Source organism: Protopterus annectens, chromosome 2.part1, assembly GCF_019279795.1.
Source record: "Protopterus annectens isolate FY-2018-M chromosome 2.part1, PAN1.0, whole genome shotgun sequence".
Lineage (NCBI taxonomy): Eukaryota > Metazoa > Chordata > Ceratodontiformes > Protopteridae > Protopterus > Protopterus annectens.
Window position 1 is genome coordinate 301,336,276 of NC_056729.1, and position 27,851 is coordinate 301,364,126.

Below are 27,851 nucleotides of genomic sequence, written 5' to 3' on the forward strand. Positions count from 1 at the left end.
CTTCTGGAAGACCTGGTGGAAGGGGGCCTGGAATGCTTATGCGGTGCTTGGAGAAGCTGAACATGCAAGGTGAGCAAAAGTGGTTACATAATATATTCGAGAGTAGCACTCCTAAAGGAAGCACCTGGCTTTGGATCCAATGACTTAGAATCTGATTGGGGGAGCTGTTGGACTGATCATAATAACTGTAGGAGCCGAAGCCTTAGGATCCAAAGGCTTCAAATCCAAATGCTGAAACATCTTTGGATCCAGAGGTGTCAGATCTGAGAGCTTCCTAGTCTTTGTTGGCAGCTCCGACGAACACCTAGGGGGCTTTGAGGAAAAACACTTTCAGTTCTCCAGAGTAGCAGACTTACTAGGTTTGGAGGGGGATTGAGTCTCTGAAGAGGAAGAAGTGGGAAGAAGATCCTTTAAAATAAGCTTATTCATTCTATCTGCCAGTGCTCTCAGATTAAACATGGAACAGATTCTGCATGACTTGTCCAAGTGCCCAGCTCCAAGGCGATAAACACATTCCTTGTGGACATCTGAGTTTGGGATCTTATGCCCAAAAAAAGTGCATTTTTATTAAGCCTGTGGGTTTGTCTGACATAATTTCATGAGGATGAAAACCAAAACACTACAAAGAATAATCAACAGGTTAAGCAAATTGTTTTTATAACTAAACAGGAGAAATTATGGTAAACAGAAACACCCAAGAGAGAAGGATAAGAGAGGGATACAATATCAGCAATGGCAGAGACAGAGTACTATGAAATAGTACTGAACGGGAAAGAAAGAAGTAACCCTGATGACCAGCGAAAACTAGAGGGAGAGAGAAAAGTAGTAATCAAAAATTTTGTAATAAAGAATAATCAGACTCACAATACTAGTAAAAGTGCTCAAGAGTAGAACCAGTGTCTGTTCACGAAGGTGGCAAACGTGATTTGAGGCATTAGGGTTTGACTAGGGCATCATGGGCTGAGGAAGGAGGTCGAGAGTTAGATCCGAAGTCTGGTAAATGTGGCCAAGTTGGATCCGAGGATCAGATCCAGATCCATAAGTGAGGAAGAATAAAAAGGACATCATCAGATCCGAAGTTATGGTGCCAGCTAACCTATTTTACACCCAGACGTCTTGACATTTGTAAAGGCATCTACCGGCTTCAGGAGGAGGAGGAGGAGAAAATACTCCAGTAGTCTGGCTGGCCAAGGGCTTCATGGCAGGAAATTATATCAGTTATGACTGTAACAGTGAAACAAACAACTAGAAAATCTTCTCCATTTACTTTTATAAGTCTTTTTGACTGATTACTTTTAAGAGGAAAAACATATGTGTACTATTGAAGAAGACAACCTGACATCTCTGGCTATCATTAAAATCTGAGAAACCAATGTAGTTAAATTTAGGCTTGTAGATCTGGTAGAGTCATCCCGGATGGGTGACTTAGAAAATATGGAATGGAATCTAGCATCCAGGGAAGGTGTAGCAAATGAGGTCAAAGAACGGGGAAGCAAAGCTGCTGGGACCAGAATGAAGCAATGAGGATCACATTGGTCCTGCACCTCATGGCCTTTTGTAGAAATTTTGTCAAGAGAGGTATTGATGTGAATGCATACAGGAGACCCATGGTCCAAGCATGCACTAGAACAGTGACTGTCCTGTGAAGGGATAACGGCAAAGTAACTGCTGCTCTTTTTGCTCGGGTAAGAGGCAAAGTGGTCACAGCAAGGTTTGCTCCAGCAGATGAAAATATCTGTTGCCACTGTCTTTTTGCGAGACCTCTCATGAGGTAATAGGATACACCTGCTTAACCTGTCTGCTCATACATTCATTGTCCCAGAAATGTACATACACTGCTACCAGAAAACGATGGGAAGACACAGTCATTCCCAGACTTGCATGGCTTCCTGACAAAATTCATATGATTATGATTCCCTATTTCTTGATACCATACCACACCACTGACATTTTCTCCATTTGGATGGAATCACACCCTTGGGTAGGTAGCCCTGGGAAACCTGCAATGCTAGGAGGACTACTCTCATCTCAAGATACTGATGTGAAGTTTGGCCTCCACAGGTTACCATGTTCCTTGAACCGTATTCCCCTCGAAATTCCCCTGCCTCACCCTAAATGGGAAGCATCATGGTTACTGTAGCCTGGGAGGCTGGTGGACATAAGAGTCTCCCTTCTGCAACTGACAGAGAGGTTATCCACCAAGTTATACAGTTTCTGCAAACTTGAGTGAGATGTTTTCTGGCATGGAGGGGATGAAAATTCTGTGAACACTGGATCGAAAGAGTCCACTGCAACACTGTTAGTGGTACTGAAGTGATGGTAGAAGCTATCAGAACTAATAGCTGAAGAATCAATCTTGCTTGCAGAAAGGGATGCTGAACTACATGAAAGGCCACCAGCCTTAATGAAAGTACTCCTGCTGAGGGAAGTTTAGCAGTTTGTTGAACTGTATTGATCCGAAATCCTATACATTATTTTTACTGAATGGGGGCAGGTTGCTCTTCACATGATTGACAGTTATCTTTAACTGATCTGCAAGATGAAGTAGAAAAGCTTGGTGCTATAGCAGTAGATTCCTGGAGACAGCAGTTAACAGCCAATTGTCTAGACATGGGAAGACTTGGATCCTCTGCATTCAAAAGTAAGCTGCTGCTACTAACATCAAAATCCTGGTGAACACCCCGGGGGGGGGGGGTGCTATGATGAGACCGAATGGTAGTGCTCTGAATTGGTAAGGATAGGCTCACAGCTGGTAATGGGAAAAAAAATCCTCTGGATTCTTTAGAATCTTTAAGTTGCAGCAGACATCTTGGAGATCTACAGAGTGCATCCAATCATCCTTCCTCAACAGAGGTAATATTGAGTGTACTATGACCATCTGGAATTTCATCTGTTTGACAAGTTGATTGAGGTGGCTGAGATCCAATATCTGCCCGAGGTCCCATCATCTTTGGAACTAAAAAGAACCTGGAATAGACTTCATACTCTAACTGCTCTGGGGTGACTCATTCAATTACGTTTTTCTAGCAACTTTGAAACTTCTGTTACTGCAGATTCCAAATGATCAGGTAGAGTATCAGGAACCTTTGATTTTTCTTTGCAGATACAAAAAGGGCATGAAATAGCCTCTAGAAATTATACTTAACACCCATGAATCAGAAGTAATGATTTGCCAGGCTTGTGTGAGTAAGGTTAAGCACCCCCCAGCTGCCTCAACACTGTAGTAGTCATTATTGCCTCAGGTGTGCTGGTAGGGTTTCTCAGTGAAGGGACCAAGAAACCCCATTTTTGTGGTCCACCTCTGCCTCTTGGGAGATGCCCATTTGGCCTCCCTCACCTCTGCCTCAGGGGAGGGTCTATCCCTAAGAGTGTCGTGGTCAAAATCCTGTGATTTCCTGAACCACATATTCTAACCACCCCTTTGATTCCTGGAATAGGACCTTTGTCGAATGCAGAAATGGATTCCTACAGCAGACAGGGTGTGTTACAGTCTTGTTCTCTCTTGGTAAGCGTCTCTTTAACCTTGGGTCCAAAAAGTGTGGGACTATCAAAAGAGGCATTAATAAAGGAAGCCTTGAAGCTTTCAGGGAAATTGCTTAGCAGCATCCAGGTATGATGTCACATTGTAACACCTGTACCAGCTGCTCTTGCTGTGCCATCTACTGCTCTGAATAACAGGCACTTGGCTACATTAGATGTAAATTGTTGGAGAGACATTTGGGTGCTCACTATTTTTTGGATATCCGAGGGCAAGTTACTTGAAAGATACTTGAAAATCTCCTTGATCAAGTCCATATGGAAGCATGTCAAGTGAGCAAGGTAATTCAGCATTCTGTGAACAAAGGTCACTGAAGCGCAATTCCATATTCTTAATCTGTCCAAAGCTCTTGACTGTGGAGGGATGGACAGAAGAACTCTCCTCAGAAAGTTCTTTCTTAGTGGCTGCTGTTATCATCATGGCATCTACTGAAGGTTCTTTTGACCACTACTTCCTATCTTTTGATACTACAGAGACAATTTCTAAAAAAAAAAAAAAAAAAAAAAAAGTCCTTCCACACCCTCTGTGTCATAAAATCTGCATGCACATCTGGAGGGGTAACCACCTAGGATGCAGATGAGCCAAAAAATTCAGAATCAGACTAGGACCTCGAGTGTTGAGCTGTCTCAAAGCCTATGGGTTCTGACTGTCCCTGCTGACCTGAACGAGTGGCATAAGGAACAAGTTCTACTAGGTGCCGAGACAGATCTGAACTTGGTGCACACACATGCTTTCTTGGACCAGTCAAGGCCCTTTTCACAGCCTCAAAAGTTGATGCCACAATTTTAACTAAGATAGCACTTCCTCTTTCAACTGACGCAGGAGGCCTCCCTCGTTCAGTGGAGATTGGTTGCAAGGAGGACCTCAGACCCGAGATGTCAAGCACCAAGGCACCGAGGGAGAGAAATGGCTCCAAAAACATTGGGGTCAACTCCTCCGTTGGTGCTCTGACATCAACACTTCATCTCCGGGGCTCATACTGATGTAATAATATCGCAGCTGAGAAAGTAAGGGATGCAGTTAAAGTACATTGGATTATCTGATCTGACTGAGATGCACAAGAAGGGTTAGGAACCATGAGAATGAGATTTAAATACTGGACCAGTATCAAAGCAAAATGTGTTGGGGTCGATGGCCCTGTACCTGGATCTCCTCTCGGGGATGGTACAGGGAGGACTCCCAGTTGGATCTGTGTCCTCAAAAAATGTCATCGTTTGTCCATTCCCATCCATTTCATAGTTGATCATCTGGATCCTCATATGAAATGATTTGATGATTGGGTGAGGTCTATGATTGATCTTTTAGGATCAGTGAATGAGAATGGATGGATGGCTCAATGTGGTTGAAAAAAAAAAGTAAAGGAGAGTGGGTTTGGACTAGACTTTTTGGTGGATCATACTGCACCGAATTAGTAAGTATTGCACCTAATAAAATGGATGGATCTGGGGACCGTTTTCTTGGCTTATCAAGCCTCTTCTGATCTTCAGACCTTTTCTCTAAAGACTTCTGTGTTTTTCTTTAGACGTGTCCTTTTGTTTCTCGTCTTCTCAGAACTGGGAAAAGGAGAGGGAGGTCTTGCTTCTGAAGACATAGCAGATGTAGAAGATCCTGACTTGGGTGGGAAGCAAACCCTTAATAATCAGTTTACCCTACTTCCTGAATAGCTCTAGAACCAAATGCAGAACAAATATCACAACTTGCCTGAAGAAGAGCTGCACCTAAGCAATACACACACCAGGAATGGGGGTACTACGGAGAGATCTTGGCTCCACAAGCTAAGCACCTTTTAAATTCTGATGGTTTGTCTGACACCAGAAAAATATATCAACAATACCTGAAAAAAATGTATATACAAATTTATAAACTCAAATACACACACACACACATATAATATATATATATATATATATATATATATATATATATATATATATCCAACTACAATCTAAACCACTTCTAATAGAAGAAAAACATTCATACACACAAATGTTATCAGGCTAAGTTTATGAAATACTAGAATTATCTAGAAAGATCACACTATAGAATATAAATAAGCTCAACACTAGTTATAATCTACCTAAACCTAACCTAATACTATCCTTTGCAATAAATGCACTACATTGCAACTATAGGGAGGAGTCAAGAAGGAAATTAGCAGAAAAACGTAAACTTATCATGACACAAGTACGAGAGCTCTCCGATAACACATCAGGATGGAATAGGGAGCAAACAAGATCTTAGTTATTTTAGGCAGAAAGACTGAATTGTGGCTAAAGGAGAAGCTCTGGAAGAAGAATCCAATCAGATCCAACAACCTATACAATGAACAAAACTAGAAACATGAAATCAGATGTTATACTGACCTTCAGCTTCATTTTCAGGATCACTTATAGGTAAGCGGTAACATACTGACAGTGTTAAACACTGGCAGTTAACAAGCCTTGTCATCAGCTATCCATTAAAAATCATGTAACAAAAGTAATGTAATTAATTAGAATGCAATATGGAGAAAGCTATTAAGAAAGCTTCTCATAGTCTATACAAGTCAGAGTGAAATATAAAAGAAAACAAAATGATTTGTAAACAACCTACATGTTCCTTTACTGCACTTGTACAGAGAGCTGCATAACTTGCTAGTACATATTAAGCTTATGTCCTGTTAGCCTGTGCTGTTACAGAAACTGTTAAATAACAGTTGATTCATACAATGTCACAAAATAGATTTTTTTCTAGTACATCAGTCTAGCCAACACAAAATACTGTGACAAATTAAAAAATTTAAAAAGAGTACGAGCACCTCTTCAATGTCTTTGAAGAGAATATACAAACGTAATCACGGGGGTGTAGCAAATATAGGTAGCAAACTGATGCAGTGGGTATCGCTGCAGCTTCAAAAAGCTTGATTATCCAGTTCATCTCCTAACCAGGATGGCTTCTGCACAGAGTCACATATCCTCCTCTCTGTGTGGGTTTTTTTTAAGGTCGTCCACTTTAAACCCTTATCTCAAAGACAAAGCAATAAATGAGTGGTAAACTCTAAATTTCAGTGAGTGAGTGTATTCTGCAGTGTAGTTGTTTTCCATTCAGGACGGTCTCTCATATACCCACCAACTGTTGGTCAAGGATCTGGTTCTTCCACACCCATAGACAGAATAAAGGAAGCATGAGAAAATGAACGACTGTAAAGAAATATTCTGTTCATTACTGTATGACTACAATCTGTATTACTGTCAAAAAAACTTTCAATGTTTTATAATTTATTTTTCAACTATTAAAAATGTATTACTTCAAAGTTCTTCCATTGCTAATTGGGGATTACTCTATGTCTTGAATGTTACTCTCAGACATACAACATAAAATCTTTACAATTACTAAAAGTGAGATATGCTGCAGCTAATCTGTCATTAATCTGGACACTGAATGGAATGCACATAGAAAGATGCCAAGTAAGTAGTACAAGAGAAAGAATGCTACCAGGATGAGACATTGGACATGTGTTTAGTCACAAATATTAATCCAGTGGATTAATCTATCTGCAAATCTAATTAATAGTTTGACACATTTTCCACAAACAAATGCTACCTATATGGTAGAATTTAACACTTTCTTTGGTTAAAAAAAAAACAAAATAGCCTGCTGAGATACGTGAAACGTAGCAATGCACCACATTATTCACATCTCTGTAAGTTAGGTAATGTGATGTTTTAAATTCTTCATGAAAAAAGAAAAGAATTGCAAATAAACTGTCTGCATTAAGAATTAGCACTCAGCAATTATCTTAATTTGAAGAGTCTGAAAAAAAAGGCACCAGTTAAAGATTTTTCTAGAGATATGTCAGTGATAGATATACAAGTTCATTAATACAATACCGTGAACAACATGGTCCTGTTCTGTTCAATGTCCGTGGGCTGAACATACACATGCCGTCTTCTTTGATGTTTTCGGACCTGTGGTGGAGTGCCATCATCTACAGAACTCGCAGAGCTGCTGCTATCATCCTGCAAATCATTATTAAACAGTACTGTTGCAGAACCACTTGGAAAAGAAGAGTCTGGGTTCAGTTTCATACTGTGCAATTTACCATCTAGTAATGTACAATTATCCATTGAATGTGAAGTTTTCAATGAATCTGATATCCCAGGTTGTTCTAGGACTGCATTCTCTGATTTCTTGGCACAAAGGTGGTTGAATTTTTCTATACATTCATCTATCAGTGCTGGAGGGGCTTTCCTGTGAGCTACGGAAACACAGCCACAAAACAAAACTTCAAACTTTTTGGCAAATGTGTCATCTGGATCAGCTAGCCGTGGTCTCACTTCTTCCTGACGAGCAGTTTTTCCGGCTTGTCTGATGTTACTAATGATCTCTGGAACCTAGAAGAAGACGGAAAACACCAGAATCAGGTTTATGTCCTTCAGTTTTACCAAATATTTAGTCATTAGCTCCAGCTTTTCCAGGTTTAAAAAAGCATAGAAAAGTACACTGTCATACTATAATGATACATACGAACACACATGGAAATTAAAATTGGAACAATAATCATTTCATTTTGGATGGGAAACAAATACAAAAAAACTGAACTGAAACAGTACCTTTCTAGTACAACATAGAACAGGTCCAGTGTTCATTAAAAGGGTTAGCAAAAAAAAAGGAAATAAGGACCCTAATGTTATAAGCATGTGGGTACCAATAATCTGACCAGGGAAATGGTGGAGAACTTTTAAAGTGAAAGCAGTGAAACTGAATGATTTTTCCCCAAAGTACAGACTCCAAATGTGGCATTTTAGAAGTACTTCTAAGTCCATAGTGTCTGCAGAATCCGGCATGGACGGCATTGACTTTAGCAGATACATGGCAGAACACTGCAGGGCTGGGGGTTGTAGCTGCAGAGAAATGTATGGAAAATTAAAAAAAAAATGTTATTTTATGGTAAACATAATTACCACTTGAATATAGGTGGCAAGTGCCTACTCAGCACTAGGCTATATTTAAACTAATGACAGAATGGAACTATATCGGATGTCAGCTCTTTCCATGTCCTTCCTAGGTGCATTCTGTTAAATCACTTGAGAAGGGAAGACAAAACAGTTGCATCAAGCAAAGGATGGGTAAGGCCTTGAATATGGCTTCCATGAATGCAGACAGTTCAGGCAATAAGACAAATCCAACAACAGACAAGTTTCTTTTTTTTTTTCATTTCTCCAAACGTTTTGGGTTTCCAATAACATGAGAGGAGTGGATTTCATTCCTGAGACAGGGCATGATTAAAGTTCATGACATTACAATTGCTTCAGTCTTTGATGTTTGCCAATAAAAATTCTTCTCAAACCACAATGCACCCAGAAATGCCTCCTTCTGTAATTCATATGAGTTACATACACTGGTTGCATATTACGTATACATGAAAATTCTATTTTTATTAGCTCTGTTACCCCTAGTAGTACTAGAAATACCTGTGTCTCTTTATTCTGTATTGCTCTAGTTTCTACTTGCATATAATGGATTTTTATGACTTTATACCTCTCAGTATGCAAAACACTACAATTACTCGGTGTAGCTATTTCAATGATTAGTGTTACTTTTGTCCGTTTTTCTTTGACTACTACATGTTTCTTGCTTCTACATTCCTTTTATTATTGAATGATCCCATGTGATCAGAACATCTTCATTTCAATCAGTTCTTTAGGGTTCATGTTTCCAAAGCTTCTCAGACAACTGCATGTTGTAGTGCTTGCACAATCTCCAGTGCAACAATCTTGCCACATTATTGTACCTTTCAGTAAGCAGACCCTCAGTCATGAGTATGCTGCAACCAGCAATAAGATGTCCATCTCTTTCCAGTTTTGCACTACAGAATCCAGGTTTGTCTTTATCTACCACTTTTTCTATGGATTTTGTAAACCAACATGTAGGGAGCCCTCTGTCTTGTGCTGCCACTATAAACCTTTAGTTTTTTATTTAACTTCATCTCTCCTCAGCCATTTATGCATCAGATATTGATAGACAAGTAGTTGTTTCAAGAGTTCTCAACACTTAGCACTACAACTGCGGCCCTTCCATTTTTTTTTTTTACTGGCCATGTTCTTTATATTCTTTTTTTTTTTTTTTACACTTTCTGTTGGCACCTCATTTTTGTCTGGTTTTATTTCCATTCTCACTCTTTTCCAAAATAATTCTGCTAATCTGAGCAAAGATGTCATCTTAGACTTGCTTTCTTCATTCACCACCAAAGGAAGGCACAAAAAGCACAGTTTTAAAATGACATTTAAGTGACACTGTCTCAAATAGTACATGAGACTTAATAATTAAACTGTTTCAGTTTAAATCACCTCTCCAAATAATCACAACATTAAATCCAAATTTAAATCGACATTTAAAGCCACATGCTCCACACAACTTAAATATCCAGACAAAAGCAATATAAACCATTTTTTTAAATGTATTAAAATACAATACTCTTTCATGAACTGAATAAAAAATAATTTTAAGGTTTCTTAACACTATATCAATGAATGTAAGTTGAACATACTGCATATACTGACCTATTCATTTAGACTTGATGGAATAATAGCACTTAATTTAATTGCCAATTTAGATTTCTAAATTCTAATGAAAACTCATTATCTTCTACCCTTGAATCTACTTAAGAAACTCTTAACACTGTTAACAAAAACACTTTGTATGTTAAGCGTATCAAAGTGTGCTTAAACAAAGCTTTGCTGTTATCAGACTGAATGGCATATATGCATTCACAGATTTCTTTGCTTAACCTGCTCTAGTTTTTTCCTACATTAAAACCTTCACATCCAAGGCACGTTGGCAAACAAACCACCATAACGTTGGTTAGAATTAGTGTCTCTTTATATTGAAGGTAGTTTTCAGATGATACAGAAAAATTAATGGCCCTTTATTGACATAACGGCACTCTAAGCAACTGTCACATTTATCCATTCTATTTAATCTGCTAATGTTCATGGTTAACATAGTGCCATTCTGAGGGGTTAGAGGTTGTCATAATGGTTAAGGTGCTTACCTCACAGACACAAGTTAGCTAAGCTTAAAATGGCCCACAAAGACAGTTAGCTTGGTACTTACCTACGAACCTATCAGTATATTGTCATTTCTTTCAAAGAACTGTTTTAATTACTGTCCTTTTTGGTGTATTAATTTTGGTTCTTTAGCCACTAACCTATAAAATTCTTCATTGACGTAAGAGTCTTCCAATTGATCTTGAAAATGTTTTTTTGCCTCCACTATCAGTACTGTGAGTAACACACATCTAATTCAAAATCTTTCTGCTCAATGTGCTTTTGCTGAATAGTAATAATGCCAAGTCTGTTTAAAACAGGCTAAAATATAATTTTCTGTTGTCAACTCTTTCAGTTGCAATACTGTCAAAGAAATGAGATACAGACCCTCTTTCAATAAACGTAGTATGAGGTTCTCTAAATACTTTGAGAAAAGTTTAATCCACATTAGCCAACTTCCAAAGTTTAGGTATATTTCACCAAAACACTTATGCAAATTAGAACAACATACAACAATACAACAATTTAGAATGAACATACAGCACATAAAACAGCAATACAGTCTGGGAAAGCCAATTAACATTGTATCTCATCCTACTCCCAAATAGATGCGTTACTGACCTATGAAAGCCAGCCAAAGAAGGCCACTCCCACAGCCACCAAGGTAGTACGTTACACAAGTGAGGACCATGGAAAGCAAAAGAGAAGATACTTTTATTTTTAAGCTGAATTACAAAACGACTAGCAACCCCTGAGTAGCACAGTACAGCACCCTTGTTGGGGTGTACAGTACTGCTAACTACTTTAAGTAGGAGGGACCTATTCACTTATGTACAAATACACCAACATTGCAAATATAATCCTAAAACAAACCAGTAGCCTGAATAAACTGGTCTAGACAGGAGTAATGTGTTGGTAATGCTAAGTACTGGTACATAACCTGGTAGCAGAGTTTTGCACTAACTGTAACCAATCATGTTCAGTGTTGCGGAGTCCTTGGTAAAAGGCACTGCAGTAATCCAGCAGTGACAAGACTAAGGCATGTACTACTACTGAGAAATCAGGTTGAGATAAAAAAGTGCTCTACCTTATATATTTCTCTCAAATAGGAACAAGATGACTACAGAGGCTGATACTCAGTCCCTAGGAGTCAGCCTTTGATCTAGGATGACTTATAAATTGCTCACTTTCCCAACAAACTCAGACTTATTTCCATCATATAAAATATGGCTCACAAGAGAAGGGGCACATGAATCTCTCAAGGGAGTTGACTTGCCACACTCTCAGTTTGCTCATTCTCAAACGATAACTAGAAAGCCATAAACGTATGACTTCAAGGAGGTCTGCTAAGGAATATACACTTGCCATTTCATGTTGAGGAAAACAAAAATTGCACTTCATCTGCATAAAAATTATGTGCAAGTTCCCTTTCTCTAATTCGACCTCAGAAAGGAAGTGTATGTATGTATGTATGTGTATATATGTATATATATATCTATATATATATATATATATATATATATATATATATATATATATATGTGTGTGTGTGTGTGTGTGTGTGTGTAGGTTCATAGGTTGGTACTAGGCTATCAGCCCTAGGGCCTATACAAGCCTAGCCATAACAATTCCCTGGCTATTTCTTCCCACATTATTTACTTTCCTGGACCCCTGTCTAGCAGGGCGACTGACGTGATCCCTGGGGTGAATTTCCTTTCTCCCATCCAAACATCAAGGTTCCTCTTGAAGAGGTCCAAAGAGGCACTCTGCTTGACATGTATGGGCAATCTATTCCAGAGTCTGGGGAGTCTCTGGGTCAGGAACCTATCCCTCCAGCATGTTTTGTTTATTGTGATGACAAGGTTTAGATCCCTGGAGCGTGTAGCTCTGAGGGATTGGGATTTATTTAAGTGTAGCATGTCCAACTTAGGTTCATAAAATATATGAAAAATACACACACACACACACACACACACACACACACACACACACACACACACACACACACACACACACACACATACATACATGAAAAACACTGTGAAAAGCACTGTGGCTAGAATCAAACCTGGAGGGAGTCCACTATCCAATGGGTAAGATGAAGATTTGTTAAACCCTCACCCTCTGGGAAAGGTATTATATAATCCAAATCCAGTCTAAGACCATACTGCAGAACACACTAAGATTTTACGTCTAAAACTTTGATTTTTAACACTATTTTTGTGATGTAAACTGGGTGATAACTTGTTGCAGATAAACAACTTTTCTCAAAAAACTATGTTCTGTAAATACAAATGTTTTCTTTTTTGTGTTAAAATCCAGATTAATATCCAAAACTGGATACAATCAATCTGAAATATTAGAAATAAAATTACTGTAGCATGTAATTCATCAGCAAAGTGAAGGAAAATTGTCCTTTGTACCATGACTAATAGAAAAAAAAAAAAAAAAAAAAAAAAAAAAAAAAAAACGTATATATGTCATCTATAAAATTTAACATGACTAAAGGGTGGTAAAGTATATAAACACTTCAGTGTGCCAAAACCAACTTTGCAAATACAGCAGGAAAAAATGCACCCATGGCTAGACCTGAAATTTGTTGATGCTTTTTATTACTTAAATTATATTAATATCACTGACTGAAAAACATCTTATACCAATCAACACCCTGGTCATGCAGACATACAAAGAGACAGTTGCAGTGACAGTAAACAATTTATTTAAATCAACTGAAAATTTAAGTATTTTGTTGAATGAGTCCTATAAATCCCTTATATGCAATTTTATTGCATAAACTTGTCCTTCCTCTTACTGTCAACATACAGGGCTATATATGCTATGCTTTAGACCCTGATGCTGCTACTACAGGTCTAATCAGAGCATGAGTCTTGTTCTTGTTAATTTTAGGGATTCCAAACAAACCTCCTAATTTATGAAAAGATGTTTTAGAAATAACTCATCAATGTGTTTGTGTATCTATTTACATGCAATATTAATGTTGGCCCTTGTAACAATCTTGAAGTTTTCTACATCTGTTATCAACAAATTCGTTGCATCTGTATATTTTTTTCTCTGTCAAAACACCTTCACCTTTGTCTGTCCTCTGTCCAAAACCTAAGTGACCCTCTGAAGTGTTGTCAACAGGGTAAGTGTTGAAACACAAACCCATTGGCACTTGCTCAGTCTCAAGACATTCCAGACTAAAATAAAATAAAATGCCAAGCATAACAGATTTGCATTTTGTTAACTTACTTTCACTGTTTTTAAGTGATGCCCGTGTGTCATAACTTTCATCTGGAATTTGCTGACATATATTGTTGCTAGTGTTGAATGAATTGTTTGACTTTTATAAAAAATGTTTTCCATAATTGTTCATCAAATAGTAATCAGTTCACTCATTCTCTGCAAAGAAAGTGTTATCAAACAGGTCTGTAGAACTGGAATCTCACCCACTGATGTATCCATTTCAGTTACTTTACTTCTCATATTGTCTAAAACTCCAAACAGAAGACCGAGAATATTTGCTAAGTATTCTGGGACACCATATGTAATTCAGTAAGAAACCCACTGTTTGCATAAACTGCTGCAGCTTAAAGGGGCATTTTACAGGAACATTGGAAATGCGATTCAAAGATGTTATTAGCAGCAATGAGGAAGACCTCATTATCTGCTACTCTGCATGTCTATGACTCAAGTGTAATTATACCACCAGTGCTAAATAACACTTTTCAGTGACAAATTTCCACTGGCTGTCCATGCGTGTGCAATAGCACAGGCACTCATTCATTCACTCTCCACCACACATATGCAGACATTCATACAGACACACACCAATTCACAGGCTCACTGATAATCTCCACACATGCATATAGACACTCATTGTAAATGACAACCCCTCTTGATCGCAAACACTCATCCTTACCACCCATACCTCTCAACGGTCCCTGATTTTAACAAAATCTTCATGACTTTTCCTCTTATTTTTGCAATGCCCCTGAAAAAATAAATCACAGAGAATTACAGTCAATCAGTAATGCTAAACATTAGTGTTTCAGACTTGTTATTGTTCAGAAAATGTACTGTAACTTGTAAGTGAATTATTGTAATATTTAAACATTTTCTCAGATTTTGGGTTGTCATTCTTGCATTATTTTTAGCTTGTTCCAAAACCTTGGCACAAATAAGTTGAACTCTTTCTCTGTGGCTCATACCCCCCTCAGTCTTTCACACACACAAACACACACACACACACACACAAGCACACACTCCAGGCATCCCACATAGACATTCGCCATACATGAGACACACCTTCCTCTCACCCAATCACACTCACAGACAGGTTCAACCATACATGTGCAACTCTCACTCAGAATAACCCAAATGAAACAAAAAACTCCAAAAGTCCAAAAGACAAGCATAGAAAGTTCCACCACAAACAGTTAGTCCAAAATTCACCAAGAAATTCCCAACGCACTGCAAAAATATTATCCTTTTATTCGCACATATAGGATTTCGTCCAATGCACAACAGAACTTCATCAGATAAAATACTTATTTAGCACCTGCATTTTTAAAAAAACATTTGGACCAATGAAATTATCTCCATAATACACACCTCCTTTTAATAACCAATAAAAAAGTTCCTATAACGATAATCCCAAGCCCCTACACACCCATCCATTGTCCAATCATCACCAAAAGCAACTGGGCCAATGGGCGTCTTAAAACAAAAACATGAACCAATCAATTTTCTTTCTTACAACATATTAATCATGAATAATTTTAACAATAAATGATATCTTTAAATTGCAATGACATTCAGTTCAAAACCTGGAATGCATTTCAAATAAAAAAAGAAAATATCAGATGTAAAAATATATATAAAAATAGTACCATCATGTTTAACCACGCAGGATATACTAAATGTGTATGTTTTTCAACTGGCTAACGTGATTGTAAATATTTTTAGCTTAAAAGTTTGAGCAATAAAATTCATTTTCTACACTCATGGGTACCCATTTATTTAATACGAAGGGCATATCAGCCTAATAAACTTGTAAACTAAGTTTCATTTACGACCACGGATTAATAAAATCCACTATGCCGCGGTGGTACGGCGGTAGCGTTGTCACCTCACAGCAAGAGGTTCTCCTCTTCGATTCTCGGCTGGGCTTGGGAGTGCCTTCTGTGTGGAGTCTGCATGTCCTCCCCATGGTTGGGTAGCGTTCGAAAGTCATGCGTGCATAAATGGGTGTGCCTTCGTTGAAGGTTGGGCGTCAAGCTGGCACCTTGGCGTTTCGTAAAAATCTACTGCCAATCATTAGCGGACCAGAGTTCTGCTGTGGCGACGCCTTACCAAGAAAAAACGAAAGACAAATAACAACAACAACAAAGACTGCGCTATAATTATCTTACTGGATGCACGTCGACAAATAGGAAACCTAATTCGGCACCAGCCACCAATCATGATCTAAAATTCACAGCATTGATGTGAATACAGCAACTTGGCATTGAAAAACAGTATTATTGAATCACTACGGCTAATTTTACCCTATAGATTGTTAAAAAGTGACTTATAAATCATCACAGGAATCCTCAACACTGTAAAGTTTCATTCGCAAACACAATTTGTGATATCTACTATATAGCGAATAATTCAACTCTCATATTCTTATTGGGTGAACATCCACCAATAAGAAACATAGGTCAATGCTAGCCGCCAATCAAGATAAAAATTCAAGACCTTACTATGAGTAAGGCTAATCGCTGTCAGAAAACAGTAATATTAGCCACTCAGTATCACTAATTTAAGCCTATACGTTGTCAAAGCATGGCTTGTAGCTCATCACAAGAATCATCAACACCATAAGCATTGCCATAAAGGAAGGTAGAAATGAAACAATTGGCACCAACATAAAAACGCATTAAAATAACAGACGGACAGATTTGGACACAGTAACCAATCAGAACACATTATGCAAAATAACCTAGAATGCAAACAAATTGCCAAAACTTAGTACTCTCATTGGTTAGGAATCCGTAAATGCACAAATACAGGGCTTAACTTTCTCAACACCCTCATTCATTGCAAAAGGCTCATAGGCAACACCATGAACCCATCAAATAGGCATAAGTTAAAAATTTGCATTCTTAGTGGGTAAAATCCTACCAAATAAAGTGCAAATTGAACATAAACAGCCATTCATGGCTTAACTTTGCTTCCAAGGCAAAGCTGTAAACAACAACCGGACTTCCACCAACGACTGCATAAGAAAAACAATCACTAGAAACAATTCAAACATCTACTCAATAATTTAAATTAAAAAAAAAATATATATATATATACAATACTGGTGTACATTCTTCCCTAAACAAAACGATAACCAGACTAGATGCACATATGTTATACATACTAGGCCAATGACATGTAAGACAACATATCTCGCACCAATCAAATAAAAGGGCGTGATACAAACTGTATAATCATTATTCAATATTAAAACTAAAAAAAGAAACCGCAAACTCCATGAAACACCCGCCGAAACTTTATTATAAAACATTAACAGATTTAACAGATTGAGCGCTTTCTTCCCTTAACAGGGATTTCATCAGAATCTGGAGTTTGCGGTTTCTTTTTTTAGTTTTACAGTGTATTTAAACTGCCTGGCTCGAGTTGTGTTATTAGTTGGTTATTTTTGAGCCTACACATGCCATGGATTCACTAGATGACCTAATGCTGATTTTTTCCCCCATCCGACGTGAGGAACTTCATCAAGTTCATTCCGAGATGGCTATCGTCAAGGGAGAGCTCACTAGGCTTATTGAGCTACTCACACAACCTGGAAATACTAGTAAGAGTACACAGTCAAAGAGGAAGCGTCACTCGTCACCCTTGAGTGATGCTACACTGGATGAGACCAGAATTGGGAAGCAGAGAGACACAAACTGTGTAGGTGAGGCGAATGCCGGATCTGTGCAATCTGCGAGTCCTACTAAAAGGTCTTTTGGTGAAAAACAGCCACCAGTTGTGGAAGGTAATGCGATTAACTTCGCTGAAAAGGGTGCTCGGCCAAAAGACATTCCCTTGAGGGTTAAAGCCAATGGAAATGGTCACAATAACAGTGGAAGTAATTCAAATAGGGAGCGAAATGACTGTCAAGAGAAAGAACAAACAGAGAAAGCTAAGAGGTATGTGAGCAATAATTGTTCAATAGTTGAAACACATAATATTGGACATAGTAAAGGCTTTGATTACCTCTTGGCAAAGCAGTACAACTTCTCTGACTATGACAAGAATTATAAAGTTTACAAAGATATTAACAAGCACAAGGACAATTTTGAGGGATCTATGAAGGACTTAATACTTAATTTTGAATCTAAAATGTTCCTTATTAAGAAATTACAAGTGGAAAACGGATACGTGTCTGAATGTATACTAAATAAGGTTGTGCCTAAGGGACTTAGACTGTACAAATTTCCTTTTGGTTTGGACTATGATGAAAGCCTTATAGCTGAGTTTACAGAAATGTTTGACAGATTTGGCATGGAATTAGTAGGAAAAATTATTAAGAATAATGATAAGAAGTTAAGTGTTTTGATTGAACAAGCAAATATGTTAGACAGGAAAATAAAAACTGACTTATTGTTTACAGAATATGAAGCTATGTATTATAGAAAAATAGAAAATATTGATTTTAAATGTAACAGGTTGTTTGAAACGAAATGTAAAAAAATGCAAAGGGATTTGGATGAATACAAAGAGAATAGGGCATATGTATTGAAGGTTGAAAATAAGGGAAAACACTACAGACATAATTATAACGAGAGTAAAAAGGTTCCAAGTGGAACAAATGGGAAGGTATTCAATACAGAGTTTGGTGATACATACAATTTAGACCCTCCAACTTTTACATACCATCAGGAATGGGATGTAGGATGGGCAGAGGAAAGGAATTTGAAGTCAATGGGTTGGAACAAAAAGGACAGACACAGGAGATAGAAGGTACAGAATCTATTGTAGAGAATGGTATAGTAAATACCTTCAAGGGATATCATATCTATAATTATGCAGCAATAGAGTTAACAAAGGAACACTTTAAGTTGTGTATGAAAGGACTAAAATTCATGCCTACAAGGAGTTTTGATTATATAGAAACAATTATTGAAGTTAAGATGTTTCCAAGAAAAAATAATTTAGCATATATATGTGGAACTCAAGCAAGGAAAGAGAGGACATATAATACTACAGAATTATGGAACAAAAGTCTATACAATCCACCATTAGACCCTACCCTAAGTTGTTTAGAAAATGCTATTATTCAAGACATATACCAGTTAAAATCTAATTAATTAAAATCCAAGTACAACAACCTCAGCTTAAAAGAAAATGAGGTTTTACAAACTTTAAAAAGAGACCAGTCCATAAGAATTATGAAGCCAGACAAGGGAGGTGGGATGGTATTTTATGACACACTAGAATATTCTCAAAAAATCTTTGATATGCTTAACGATGTTGAAACATACCAACCATCCTCCCTGAATGAGGTAAATATTAGTTATATAAAGATAGATTACTACCTGGAAGATTACTTAGTTGAAGAGAGAATTTCAGGAGATTTATATAATTATTTAAAGGTGTCAAATCCAAAGGTGGCTTCCATCTTTGGTATTCCAAAGACACATAAAGGGTTAGAGAATTTGGTCTTCAGACCCATAGTAGATGGACGTGGGTCAAAGACTTAACCCTTTGGGGTAGTAAATGACCGATGGTTGAAACAGCAGGTCTCAAACAGCAAGCACATCCTAAAGGACTCGTGGGACTTTCTAGGACGAATTGGGCATGAATTGTGTAACAAGGATATAATTTTTCTTACTATCGATGTAGTAGAACTATTTACATCTATTCCTAAGAAGGAAGGTCTCGAGTTCTTTGAGGATTGTTTAAATAAGAACACAAGCTTAGGTCAAGACAAGATAAATGTACTGGTGGAATTTATGGAGATTGTTTTAGACTACAATTATATTCTCTTTGAGGGAGAACACTACAGACAGCACAGAGGTGTTGCCATGGGAGCCTCATGTGCACCTGTGTTTGCTAACCTTGTCCTCCTGAATTGGGAACAAAAGTATGTATTTAAAAGTAAATTTTTTCAACACATGAAGGTTTACGTGAGATTTCTGGACGATATTTTTATCCTATGGCAAGGACCAGAGAATTCCATAACAGATTTAGTTCAATATCTGAATGAGAGCACAGAATTTTTAAAGTTCACATATGCATACAATAGAAAAAGGATTAACTTTCTAGACACTTTCTAAGAAAGGGACAATATGAGATTTGTATCCAAAGTTTATAGAAAGCCATCCTTTAGTAACTCTTACCTCCAATATGCTAGCAATCATCCAACTAAACAAAAGAACAGTATAATAAATGGTCAACTGATTAGAGTTGCTAGAATGACCTCGAATCAAGAAGATTTAGAAACTGAATTAATTGTAGTAGCCAACATGTTTCAGGAGAGGGGGTACCCAGTTAAAATTATTAAGGAATATGTTGACTACATGAAAAGTGAGTGGGGTAAGAAGTACAAACCACTATTGGGGAATAAGGTAGTCCTACAAGGACACTTTAGTGGAAAGGAAGTTGAAAATAAAAATTATGAAAGAGCCATGATTGTTCCATATGGCTTGAAGGCAAATGAGGTTGAAAAAATTATCATGAAAAATTGGGCCATATTTAATAACAACCCAAAACTGTGGAGTTTGGGAGGGGATAAACCTAACTTTGTATATAAGGTTGGCCCAAATCTGAAAAAGAATTTTGAAATGGCATCTGTAATCCCACATAAGACTGGTACTGTTAGATGTGGTACTTGTTCACAATGTAGATATATTTGTCAAGATGAGATGTTAAAAATTAACAACTTATTAAGAAGTACAATAAGGCCGGAAAAGGGGAATTGTCAAATAACTGGAATAATTTATCTGGCCATGTGTAAATCCTGTCCCAGCTTTTATGTAGGGAAAACTGAGAGAAGGTTAAGGGACAGGGTTTACGAACATGTATATCAAATTAGTACTCAAAATACTAACAATGCCCTATTCAGGCATATTAGTACATCTCAGACTTGTAAAGAATTCAGTTTCTGTATATTGGAAAAGGTTAAGAAAAACCCGAGAGGTGGCAACTATAGGAATTTTATAGAAGAGAGGGAGACCAGGTGGCAAATTAAATTACAAGCAAGTATACCACCCGGTTTAAATGAAATCATTTCTATTAAGCCAATATTGAGTAAAAAAGTTGAACATTTGAAATGATTTTTAGCACAACCTGTTACTCAAAATGAATATGAAACATGAATGTGGACAATACATTTTAATTTCACATGATCTGATGGTTTTAATAACATATGTGTATATACAACTGTATTAGATGTGTCTTTTAGAGTCTACAGTTTTTTAGGTTAGTACCACTTTAAATGAGTAGGATTGTTTTTAATTGATGACATCACTTCATTAGGAAAGGTATTTAAGGGGGATAACTTTTTAAAAATGGCAGATTCTGATGAAATCCCTGTTAAGGGAAGAAAGCGCTCAATCTGTTAAATCTGTTAATGTTTTATAATAAAGTTTCGGCGGGTGTTTCCTGGAGTTTGCGGTTTCTTTTTTTAGTTTTACAATGGATTTAAACTGCCTGGCTCAAGTTGTGTTATTAGTTCATTATTCCATATTAGCTTCATTACAATTGGCCAAAATATGGCCAATTTGCAAGCGCAGAATCACATCATTAGTCAATAGTGTAGTTAAACCAACCAAATATAAAAAAATGTAATATGTAACCATAGACATACCACAAAATTCAAACACTAACCATATATTCAGACGAAAATATTATTACCTATCCACCAAAATATTAATTAATTAATGCACTAATAATTATTATCTAGCGATTGCCTTTAGTTTTAATGAACAAGCGATCAAAGCTGCCTCATTTAAACCTGGCCAAACATGCCCACAAAGATTCAATTGCCAGAATAGCTCTGCTTTCTCCAATAATCAGGGCCAAGCACCTCCTCTATTTGATTCCATAATGGACTGCAATATAATAAACTTAAAACTATGATCACTATTCTCAGATACGTGACTATAAAGAGCATTGGTTGTTTTTTTTACCACAAATATCAGATAGATGTTTGGCAATTCTGTTTTTTAACTTTTGTTCAGTCTTGCCCACATAAAAACATGGGCAAGCTGAATAAACAGTGCAATAGACCACTTTTTTACTATTACAACTTGGTTTTCCTTTTACAAAAATAGTGTAATCATTAATTATAATCTGGTTAGTTAAAATAATATGTTTGCAATAAACACAGTTGCCACATTTTGTCATGCATCCTTTATCTGTCTTACCTTTTGAGTGTTCAAAAAGATTTTTCAGATTGGATCCCTTTTTAAAGACAATAATAGGTTTATTGCCCAATCAATTTCTAAAAGTAGAATCATTCATAAGAACTTCCCAGTTTTTAATAAGCATATATCTAATGGCACTACTATCAATACTAAACGGAGTAATAAGAACATTCATATATGAATTATTACTCTGCTTGAAATCTTGATTTACAACTTCTAAAGAATTAATACCAAAATATGATTCATACAATTCAGATCCAACATTGTCTGTCATACTTATATTATAACCACCTGTAGTCAACAGAGGCTCAAAATGCCCATTCAATCTTTTTTCTTTTATTTCTATTACTAATTCCATAATAAAAGACTCTGGATATCCTCTATTCAAAAACATATCCTTCAAAAGGTCACATTCATCAAGAAAATCTGTCCATTCAGTAACCATACAAGACGCTCGTACTAATTCTCCTTTAACAATAGCTCTTTTTTGAAATTTCTGATGATTACTTTGAAAGTGCAAAAATGAGTTTGAATATGTAGGCTTACGATAAATTTTAGTCAATAATTTGTGGCTGATGTCATCTTTTTTAAAAAAAAAGTCCAGGTAAGCCACCTGTACATCATCGATTAAATGTGTAAATTGTAAAAAACTAGTAGTGCCATTAATATAAGAAATAAAAGATTCAATTTCTAAACTTTCACCACCCAAAAGAATCAAAATTTCATCCTGGCATCTCAAGTATAAATCACACTTTGGAAAAAAGGAAGAATTCAGAAGATGTTTAAGTTCCCACATTAACATGACAATATTGGCATACAAACCACCAGAGGCAGAGCCCATGGCTATACCATCCTGTTGCAAGTATAAATCATTCCCAAACATAATAAAATTAGACTTCAAAACCAGATCAAATAATAATTCAGAAGTATTGATGGAACTATGTGAAATCCCTTTCAACTCAAAAAATTCTCTAAACCATTCTTCTCCAATGGAGTGGGGAATACAAGTATATAAATCTTTGATGTCGATAGTAATAAATATCCAATTACTTCTGTAAGGAAGCTTATTAAGCCTTCTGAGAAAATCCCATGAATCAATACAAATAAATGGTTCACTATAAACAATGTTTTAAGTTCAGGATCTAACATTTTTTCCATTGGTTGAGTGATGGATCCTCTAGCCTCCACAATAGGACACATTGGGGGTTGGTAGACATCCTTATGTAACTTTGGGAACCCAAAAATAGTGGGTGTAATAGAGAAATCAACATTTCGATAGTTATATTGATGAATGTCAATAGCCCCCTCCAAAAACAAATCATAAATGTGGCTTTGAATTCTAGCACAAACAGTGTTCTGCTCATTAATAGAACTTTGCTTATATGTGCTAGAATTCAGCAAATGTTTCATTTTTGTTACATAGTCACATCTATCAATGGCTACTAAACCCCCACCCTTATCTGGTTTAATGAACCTAACATCCATGTTATTTTGCAAAATGTTCAAAACTGCACGTTCATCAATGCTTAAGTTATTATTAACATGTTTGTTCTTCCTGTTAAAAATTCCTTTAATGTCCAACTTACACATATTCTGAAATAACATTAGAGCAGGGTGTAGTGGGGGATTAAAGGTACTAGCAACTCTAAATGAATTACTGGCATATGCATTGTTCAAAAACATTTATCGTAAATTTAACTTACGAACATACAGTTTTAAGTCCATTAACGTCTGTACACAATTCATGCATTTAGAGGGGACAAACGTCCATCCTTTTGAAAATAGATTATACGTCTGTAGAACTATCAAGAGAAGAAAAGTTGTATACTTTGAAATCTCCATTAGTATTTGTTGAAATCTGTAATGTTGGCAATCTGAATTCTTCACTCAAAAGTTCAAAGGTGGATGAATTCAGTTCCTCCCCTTCCCGTTCTGGAAATTCTTCCCTCTCTGGTTCCTCCATGTTCCTCTGTTCGAACCTCCACCTCTCCCTGGAAATACTTGCTGTTGATTCTGATTTCAAAGAAGTTCTGAACGTCTTGGACTAGTCATCTGTTGAGCTCCTAAAAAAATCTTCTGTGTCTTCACGTTCATCATCATGCCAATCAGTATTATTAGTATTCATATTATATCCACTGGGGTGTCATTAGTTCTATTAGACCACACTTGGGAGCCAGGAGGGACTGGGTAGGCAACGTTCTTATTATATGCATCCATATCTCTAGACAATTTTTTCATTTTTCTCAACTTTATCATATCCATCTGTTCTTCCACAGATTTTCAAAATGTGTGTATATTCATATTGATTATCGGGAAACTTAAGGTCTTGTGTAATGGCAGTATTTAATGACACGATCTCTTTAGTAAGTGACTCAGTGGTGGCACTATAAAATTTTATAATTAAATCCATGTATTCGAACCCATGTCTATCAAACATTTGAAGCAGTTCTTTATGAAATGGTGAATTCTCAACCAGACCAGTGGGGTAGCGCCATAACCATAAGCCCTTCGGCACAATTTTCCTTTGTATGCACTCTGTAAAATAATCTGAGTCCATGTGTAATTTTTTAATTTTCAAAAGACAGCGGTCGAATTCTGATAGTTTGTTACAAACATTCTGATTAATAATATTAGGTTCATTACTAAAAGTAGTTGAACCTTTTAAAAAATCTTTGAAATTAATAAGTTGAGATTGACTAGCACACACAGTACCTGTTTTCCTACCCAAATTAGGTTGTCCTTCAAGAAGTTGTGACAGCTGGTTACTTGTCTGAGTGTTAGAGCCATTATTAACTTCCAACGAAGAACTAGGAAAGTTATAAGTAGAAAGCTGAGATAAATGTGAGGCTTGAGTTCACTGTTGAAAAACTGACAGCTGTTCCAGTTTATCCATTCTTTGGTTAAGCTGCTGTATTAACATTGTCAATTCACCCAATGAGTTCTCCAAGGATGGTTGTGTCGCTGGAGGAGAAGAATCCATGTTAACAGGTAAAACGACCAATAACCCAAACAAAACAAAAGTCCAAAAGACAAGCACAGAAAGTTCCACCAGAAACAGTTTGTCTAAAATTCACCAAGAAATTCCCAACGCACTGCAAAAATATTATCCCTTTATTCGCACATATAGGATTTTGTCCCGTACACAACGGAACTTCATCAGATAAAATACTTATTTAGCACCTGCATTTTTAAAAAACATTTGGGCGAATGAAATTATCTCCATAATACACACCTCATTTTAATAACCAATAAAAACTTTCCTATAACAATAATCCCAAGCCCCTACACACCCGTCCATTGTCCAATCGTCACCAAAAGCAACTGGCCAATGGGCGTCTTAAAATAAAAACATGAACCAATCAATTTTCTTTCTTACAACATATTAATCATGAAGAATTTTAACAGTAACAATCATTCTAAAAATAAATGATATCTTTAAGTTGCAATGACATTCATTTCAAAACCTGGAATGCATTTCAAATAAAAAAAGAAAATATCAGATGTAAATCTATATATACATAAAAATAGTACCATCATGTTTAACCACAGGATACACTAAATGTGTATGCTTTTCAATTGGTTAACGTGATCGTAAATATTTTTAGCTTAAAGGTTTGAGCAATAAAATTCATTTTCTACACTCATGGGTACCCATTTATTTAATAATAAGGGCATATCAGCCTAAAACAGACATTGTAAGTTTCAATGTGTGTTTTAGGCTGATATGCCCTTCTTATTAAATACACATATATTTAAACTGGCTACAATTTCTTTTAGCTATTAAAATCATTATCATATAACTTGTGCCTATTTCATATTATGATTAATTTGGTACTTGTTTTTGTATTATTTTAAAGACTGTAAAATTATTATTATTAAAATGTTCTGTAATACTTTGGAGCTTTTCTCCCTGGTCCTCCACTGAAAATGGGCTCCTATCCAGTTGGACTTTCCCAGTAATAAAATGTCAGTCAATAAATATATAAATCTCTTACTTTACAGAAAAATAAATTCTTTAAATAAAATATCTCTAGTACTTATTTTATTTTTGACAAAATACAAAAAAAAAAAAACAAAAAAAAACCAGTGACTGGTTAAAAGATAAACTTTTTGGATTACACAGTTAGTATTAAAACAGGCTCCCTATAATTGTTAGCACTCTATAAATGCTGAGTGCCGACAAGCAGAAAAAAAGGCCAAAAACCCAAAGAAAGTACAGTTGTGTACACTTACCATAAATGTAGATGTTCGAGTGTCTTCACTGTTGCAGTCATGACTGTAGGGTTCTCCCCTGCTGGCAGGCAGTCCTCGGTCGGCCAGAATCCCAAAGTCTGGGTCCGGCGTCGGCTGCTCAGCCATGCTCCCTGACGTCAGAGCGCCAGGAGTACAAAGCTGACAGCCAACGCCATGTTCTCCAGTTTTTCTTGCCCCAGATGTCAGGTGTTCCAAAATGAGTAAGATCCCATACCCTTTGCAAATACACCTCAAAAGAAGGGTGAAGAAGGGAACCACACAAAAGAAAAAATAAGAGGGGACAGGAGGGAGGGTAACACAGACTGCAACAGTGAAGACACTCAAACATCTACATTTATGGTAAGTGTATACAACTGTACTATGTTCATCGTGTTTCACTGTTGCAGTCATGACTGTAGGGTTGAATCCCAAAGCAGAAGAAAAGGGAGGTGGTCATAAAGCAGAGGGGGCGGCTAAAAGGCCCTGTAAGACAGCAGAAGCAAAGCCTTCCCTAGACTTAGAGTAGAGAAGTAGATTGTAGTGCTTGGAAAAAGTATGCACTGAACTCCAAGTTGCAGCTTCCAAAATGTCTTAGGTAGGAACTCCCCTGAGGAAGGCAGCTGAAGTGGCAGCAGCTCTAGTAGAGTGAGTCCTTATACTCCCTGGGATTTGCTTTCCATGGTGTGAATAGCAAAATCTGATTCCATGAGCAATCCATTTAGAAATGGTCTGTTTTGAAATGGCTTTACCTTGGGAACTTGAAGCATAAGAAACAAACATTTGCTCTGATTTCCTGATGTCCTTGGTTCTGTCCAGGTAAAAACGTAGTTGTCTGTGTACATCCAAGTAATGTAAGATCCTTTCACCCTTATTTTGAGGACTGGGGAAAAAGTTGGCAAGTGAATAGTTTGATTTAAAGCCACTTTGGAAACCACCTTAGGCATGAAAGTAGGATTAGTCCTTAAAGACACCCTGTCTTGATGAAAAATAATATAAGGTTTCACAGCCATGAGAGCTTGCAACTCCGAAACTCTCCTGGCAGATTTCAGAGCTAACAGGATGGCTGTCTTCCAGGATAAAAACTTGATGTCAGAAGTGGCAGCAGGCTCAAAAGGAGGTAAGGTGAGTTTTTCCAAAACATAGTTAAGATCCCAAGCAGGAATGGGAGTAAATCTAGGAGGCCTTACGTTTTTAGCTCCTCTGAGAAACTGTCTCATGAGCTGATGGGAAAAGATAGGACGGTCTGTATTATAATGAGCAGAAATAGCAGAAGCATGGATCTTTATGGAAGAGAAAGAGAGACCCTTATGTAAGAGGTCTGTCAGGTAAAGCAAAATCAGAGGAATGTTAGGAATAAGAGGATCTGAATCCTGAGCCTGCATCCAGGAGCAAAATCTTTTCCATTTTCCTGTATAAGATTTTCTAGTGCTAGGACGTCTGGCCTCTAAAATGACATCCATAACCTGCTTGGGTAGGAGAGAATGAATCAAAGACCCTGGATTAACCAGGCCGCCAGGCTGAGAGTTTTGACATGGGAGTGCAGAACCTGACCCTGGTGCTGGGACAGAAGGTTCGGAGTCTGTGGTAATACCCAAGGGGGCTCCAGACAGAGTTTTTTCAGTGTTGGGTACCAAAACTGTCGAG

General features: G+C 37.0%; 1 protein-coding gene across 1 annotated transcript in view; it reads right to left on the reverse strand.

Moving 5' to 3' along the window:
* The window catches only part of TBC1D1 (TBC1 domain family member 1), a 2,608,647-nt gene that overhangs the window by 2,164,930 nt on the left and 415,866 nt on the right, over positions 1-27,851 (reverse strand). The window contains exon 2 of the mRNA XM_044062143.1: positions 7,408-7,911. Coding sequence (XP_043918078.1) covers positions 7,408-7,911 — 504 coding nt within the window. The remainder of the gene's footprint in view (positions 1-7,407; positions 7,912-27,851) is intronic.